Raw genomic sequence first — 5801 nt, forward strand, 5'->3', positions numbered from 1 at the left:
GGGAAAAATGTCTACATTCAATGGGCTTAAAGTTTTAAATTATTGTACTTTTTACCCCGCAACATTGCTGTACTTAACAGTACAGCAATGTCCTGGGGTAAAAAGTAAAAATATTATGCTTTGGAATGTAGTGCAGTAAAAGTTACTCTGATAAAATTATAGATACTTGAAAAAAATACTTATGTATGTTGACGAAGTAAAAATGCTTTGTTACTGTCTACTGTTGTAAATTGACTTCAGTCCTACTACGTTGTATGTTCTGTATTTATCTCAAACAGTATTGTTGCAGTTTGTGTGATTAGCGTGACTTGTGTAACTTTTCAGTTGAGGATCCTAGCTGTCAGGAGGAAATAGAGGGACTTGACGAGATGTCCACTCTTGAAAGCTCAAGTTCGCCTGCCAGGACATCAACACCGACACCACCACCAGAATCTGCTCCATCAACTTCGAGTGAACCTCGGCGTATAACCATCGGTAAGACATGAACACCAGAGTGAAAAGTTACACACTGATTATTACAGTATTGTAGAGATCATATACAGTATAATCTGGACATTGTATTGTAGTACTTTAGATGTGTCCCCCTTATATTGGTTGGCTCAAATTACAAGGATAAAAATGACTCGCTAAACAACCAACATTCCTGTCTTTTTTGCATTCCAGGCAAGAGGAAAAGGGGGCAACAGGATGTTGTCGCGGCCCTGGTTGAGATGCAGGCAGCTGATGAGAGGCAGCAGGAGTGGCTAGAGAGGATGGAGGACCGTCGTGACCGGCGCTTTGAATTGATGCTGGAGGACGCCCGCGAGGCAAGGCGGCATGAGGCTGAAATAACTCGGCAACACATGGAGCAGTCTGCAAGCTTCAATCAGGCCTTCCTCGGCACACTCAGTCAGCTGGTGCAGGCGTTGAGTAGTCGCCGCGACCCTGTGCCATGATCCAGCCACTAGTGCTTTTCACACAGCACTTTACACTCGTTTACTTTTTGTTTGCACTCGTTTACTTTTTGTTTGCACTTGTTTACACATGTTTTGTTCTATTATTGTTGCACAGCACATTGTACTGAAGCATTTGTTTGATTTTTCAAATTAAAGTACTTTTTCATAACCTTATGTGTCTTGGGGGTCTTTCAGGAGCAAAACACTGCTATAAATGTATGTCATTTTATTAACGTTCCTGTCATCTGGTGTCAACGACACCTTTTGTTAATGATAATGTTGATTTTGGAGAATATGCTTGCCTTAAATACAAAATAGTTGGTAATGTGTTACTTTACAATAGCTAATCTTCAAAAATTTCACTCTGTACTCAAATATGATTTTAAAATTAACCCATTGCAAACAAAATATGAATTAATTCTTCTACATGGGTATTGCAGAGAGTAATAAGTTCTCTCTTTTACAAAATATGAAGAGGCAGGGTAAATGTAAAATCGATTTATTTGGGTCCATAAAATCAATCAAAACATGTAAACAAAACAACCTAGCATTTACACAGGTGCGCCTTTGATAACTGTACAACAGATTTAACTGTTCAAAAACCACATCAGACCCTCACGTACATCCCTGCCCTCCTCCTCTACACCCTGTGCCAGTGGCACCACAGGCTCTGCAGCAACAGCTGTATCCCATTCGTGCTGATAATCCTCTCCATGTCTTTCACAAAGATTGTGCAGAGCACAACAAGTCAACACCATGGATTTTACCAGTTCAATGTCGCTGTCATTCCTCTTCAAAAGGCACCGCCACCTCCCTTTGAGTCTCCCAAAAGCATTTTCTACCACCACCCGAGCCCTGCACACTTTCTTGTTGTAGGTCAGTTGTTCTGCTGTCAGCCGGCCATTGTCAGGGAATGGTTTTAGGAGCCAATTCTGCAAAGGGCAGGCAGAGTCTCCTAGCACATAATAGCCAGCATTCACCCCACTGATGTTCCTGGTGCAAGCTGGGCAAAGGCTTCCACGCTCGACTAACTCCCACAATGTGGACAGTCTCAGAACCCGAGCATCATGCATACTTCCAGCCATTCCTGCATATACATTCCAAAATAGTCCTTTTCCGTCAACTACTCCTTGCAGGATGATGGAATGCCAGCCTTTTCTGTTGAAGTAATCGCAGTGGTACTCCTTTGGGGCTATTATGGGTATGTGTGACCCATCAATGGCACCCACACACTGCGGAAGCCCAAATCGGTTCTCAAAGTAGGCTGCCATCTCTTTAAGCTTCTGCCGGTCAGGAAAACATATCTGTTCTGGAATTAACAATGTGCAAGTGGCCATGCAGAACTCCTGGACGCACCGACACACTGTTGTTTTGCTGACTCCGAAAAGATGGCCAATACTTCTGTAGTCGCTGTTGGTTGCCAGCTTCCATAGTGCTATGGCAACTCTTTTCTTAAGGGGAACACACACTCTGAAGTTCGTGTCCTGCTTATCCATTGCTGGATGCACCATGGCACAAAGGGACAGAAATGTTTCTTCAGACATCCTGAAGTTGTGCACCCACTGTGTGTGTGAATCCTGGAACGATCACATCCCACCAGTCATTTGAGCGGCTGAAAGTCCAAATGGTTGGTCTGCAGTAGAGGTCTGCGCGGGACACAATTTTCAGACCCGCTCCCGCCCGCTCCCGCAGTGTTCAGTCCCGCTCCCGCCCGCTCCCGCAAAGATTTGTCATTTTTAGTACCGCTCCCGCCCGCATCTGTGATATAATGTCCCGCTCCCGCCCGCACTTTCTGTCTGACGAAAGGTCTTGGGGAAAAAAAATGCGTGCCCACAAAATTCCTTACCAATACTTGGTAACATATTTATTGGTCCCATATTACGAACAGCATAATATTCACAACTGTACTTTATCTGAAGCACTAGAGGCGCTCTGTTCCTCGTCCATGCTGTCTATTTTGAACTTGAACTAGCTTTCGAATTCGAACTCGGAGCAGCGGGAAAGGAATTGTCTCTAAACAAGTGTGCGTGAGATTAGGCCCCGCCCTACCCGACAACATTCACAAGTTTAGGCTGCTTAAAACGTTTTTATTGCTGCCAATCAGAATCTCCCTCACAACTACAAATTATGTACGCTACTTTAATCATTTATATATTTTACTTTACACTCATATTTAATTTGCGGGAGTGCAGCGTATCATCCCTCCCGCCCGCACCCGCAAGTGCACCTCATCATCCCGCCCGCTCCCGCAATGACCTTTAAAAACTCCCGCGGGAGTGCAGACCTCTACATCAGATTGATTATCTAGAAAAACACATAAAGCAAACAAAATGTTAATACAATGTAGCAGTGATGGTGGGTGTGTTCAGGTCCTTTAATTATTAGTGCAACTATCATAGGCCAGATGAAACAATGAAAAGTATTTGGGAAATTACAACATTGAAAGTGTTACCTTGGACAAAATAAAATATATACATTTTATACAATATCCAATATACTGCACCAGAGAATAGCACTATGGTGTCATTGAAGCACAAAGAAAAAATAGCTTGCAGATATAACTATTTTCGCAAAATTTACATATAATCAGTCATTAACCACAACTAGTATTGCACTTGTAATAATATAGATTTCATACAGATTCATGAGAAAGATTTATGATTTTAAGATGTAACCTTCACAGTGCTTATTAATATAATACAGTTAATATAATGTAGTTTACAGTTTAAAGGCCAATAGGCCTGGTTTCGCAGGCAGGGCTTATTGTACTTATTTATTCGTACTGGAGGGTAACTTGATTTATAAGAATATTCCTTAGCTAACGGATTACAGTACATGAAACAAAATACATTGTAACATTTAGCTTAGCTCAAGCTTACCCTCCTGCGCCGTCGTTTTTGTCTTGCCTTGTCTTGACTTGCGCGGTTGTCTGTCTCGTCCCAGCTCCTTAACATTTCCCGAATTCCCCTGTATTTTTCGGCTGTGTTTTTCCTTGCAGCCTGCAGCCTTTGTTCAAACAAAGCTTGTCTCCTCCTTGTGACAAACAGCCACATGCCGAGAAGCAAGAACAAGATCTGCTGTATGTCCTCCATTGTTGTTTGCGGTTTCAGCTTTCTTCTTCGCGCGTGAATGACATCAAGCAACTTTCCGTCATCCACCACGCCTATCAAGTGACGTTATCACTACTTTCCGGCATACACCACGCCTATCAAGTCGGGTACTGTTGGCAGTGGAAACGCGAGCCCCGATCATGGTTTAGCGACCCGACCCGAACCGTACCGTACTGAACCGTACCGTACCACTCAGTGGAAACGAGCCATAATGGTCCAGCATGTTGACCAGATCATCTTTTAACATGTGCCAGATGTGGGCCGGATCTGGGATGTTTCACTGTTGTTCTGTGGGATTACAGTAGTTTGAATAAACTTAGCTTTATGGTAATCGTCTCTTTATGCTTGCAGGTGCTGGGATTGTGCTGGCAGATGAAGAGAGAAAGATCTGGAGTGCAGACGAAGTATGATGAAGGTGAGGATTCTCAAACGTGAGATGATCAGGTAAGGAGCCGGGTAAGTTGAGTCATGGTGATTGTGAAGACGAGGGGTGACCAGACCAGACCAGACGATTGTGAAGTGAGGGGTGACTGCTGATATAGTGAGTGCTGATGAGTGATGACGAGGGTGACGGCTTGCAGGTGCAGGTGATTGAGGAGTGTGTGTGTGTGCAGGTGATTGAGGAGTGTTTGTGTGTGTGCAGGTGATTGAGGAGTGTGTGTGTATGTGCAGGTGATTGAGGAGTGTGTGCAGGTGATTGAGGAGTGTGTGTGTGTGTGTGTGCAGGTGATTGAGGAGTGTGTGCAGGTGATTGAGGAGTGTGTGTGTGTGCAGGTGATTGAGGAGTGTGTGTGGTGTGCAGGTGATTGAGGAGTGTGTGCAGGTGATTGAGGAGTGTGTGCAGGTGATTGAGGAGTGTGTGCAGGTGATTGAGGAGTGTGTGCAGGTGATTGAGGAGTGTGTGTGTGCAGGTGATTGAGGAGTGAGTGTGTGTGCAGGGGATTGAGGAGTGTGTGTGAGTGCAGGTGATTGAGGAGTGTGTGTGTGTGTGCAGGTGATTGAGGAGTGTGTGTGTGTGCAGGTGATTGAGGAGTGTGTGTGTGTGTGTGTGTGTGTGCAGGTGATTGAGGAGTGTGTGTGTGTGTGTGTGTGTGTGTGTGTGTGTGTGTGTGTGTGTGTGTGTGTGTGTGTGTGTGTGTGTGTGTGTGTGTGTGTGTGTGTGTGTGTGTGTGTGTGCAGGTGATTGAGGAGTGTGTGTGTGTGTGTGTGTGTGTGTGTGTGTGTGTGTGTGTGTGTGTGTGTGTGCAGGTGATTGAGGAGTGAGTGTGTGTGCAGGTGATTGCGGAGTGTGTGTGTGTGCAGGTGATTGAGGAGTGTGTGTGTGTGCAGGTGATTGAGGAGTGTGTGTGTGTGTGTGCAGGTGATTGAGGAGTGTGTGTGTGTGTGTGCAGGTGATTGAGGAGTGTGTGTGTGTGTGTGCAGGTGATTGAGGAGTGTGTGTGTGTGTGTATGTGTGCAGGTGATAGAGGAGAGTGTGTGTGTGTGTGTGTGTGTGTGTGTGTGTGTGTGTGTGTGTGTGTGTGTGTGTGTGTGTGTGTGTGTGTGTGTGTGTGTGTGTGTGTGTGTGTGTGTGTGTGTGTGTGTGTGTGTGCAGGTGATTGAGGCGTGTGTGTGCAGGTGATTGAGGCGTGTGTGTGCAGGTGATTGAGGCGTGTGTGTGCAGGTGATTGAGGTGTGTGTGTGTGTGCAGGTGATTGAGGAGTGTGTGTGTGTGCAGGAGATTGATGTGTGTGTGCAGGAGATTGATGAGTGTGTG

The 5801-nt window shown here is 45.1% G+C and overlaps 2 protein-coding genes across 2 annotated transcripts; one reads left to right on the forward strand and one right to left on the reverse strand.

Annotated features, from left to right (window-relative positions):
- Positions 1-303: 303 nt before the first annotated feature.
- Positions 304-1104, forward strand: LOC143710390 (uncharacterized). The gene is made up of 2 exons (XM_077201344.1): positions 304-474; positions 664-1104. The coding sequence occupies exons 1-2, from the start codon at positions 369-371 to the stop codon at positions 933-935; spliced, it is 378 nt and encodes a 125-aa protein (XP_077057459.1). The 5' UTR covers positions 304-368; the 3' UTR covers positions 936-1104.
- A 418-nt stretch (positions 1105-1522) lies between these two features.
- Positions 1523-2479, reverse strand: LOC143710499 (uncharacterized). Its single transcript, XM_077201442.1, has one exon. The coding sequence runs from the start codon at positions 2477-2479 to the stop codon at positions 1523-1525; it is 957 nt and encodes a 318-aa protein (XP_077057557.1).
- Positions 2480-5801: the final 3322 nt, after the last annotated feature.

The sequence above is a fragment of the Siphateles boraxobius genome, unplaced genomic scaffold (genome assembly GCF_051911475.1).
Source record: "Siphateles boraxobius isolate OS27281-9 unplaced genomic scaffold, OSU_SipBor_1 47, whole genome shotgun sequence".
In the NCBI taxonomy this organism is placed as follows: Eukaryota; Metazoa; Chordata; class Actinopteri; order Cypriniformes; family Leuciscidae; genus Siphateles; species Siphateles boraxobius.

Coding starts and splice junctions, on each gene's coding strand:
- LOC143710390 (XM_077201344.1), top strand. CDS start 369: ATGTCCACTCTTGAAAGCTCAAGTTCGCCTGCCAGGACATCAACACCG. Junction 475..663: donor ACCTCGGCGTATAACCATCG/GTAAGACATGAA, acceptor TTTGCATTCCAG/GCAAGAGGAAAAGGGGGCAA.
- LOC143710499 (XM_077201442.1), bottom strand. CDS start 2,479: ATGTCTGAAGAAACATTTCTGTCCCTTTGTGCCATGGTGCATCCAGCA.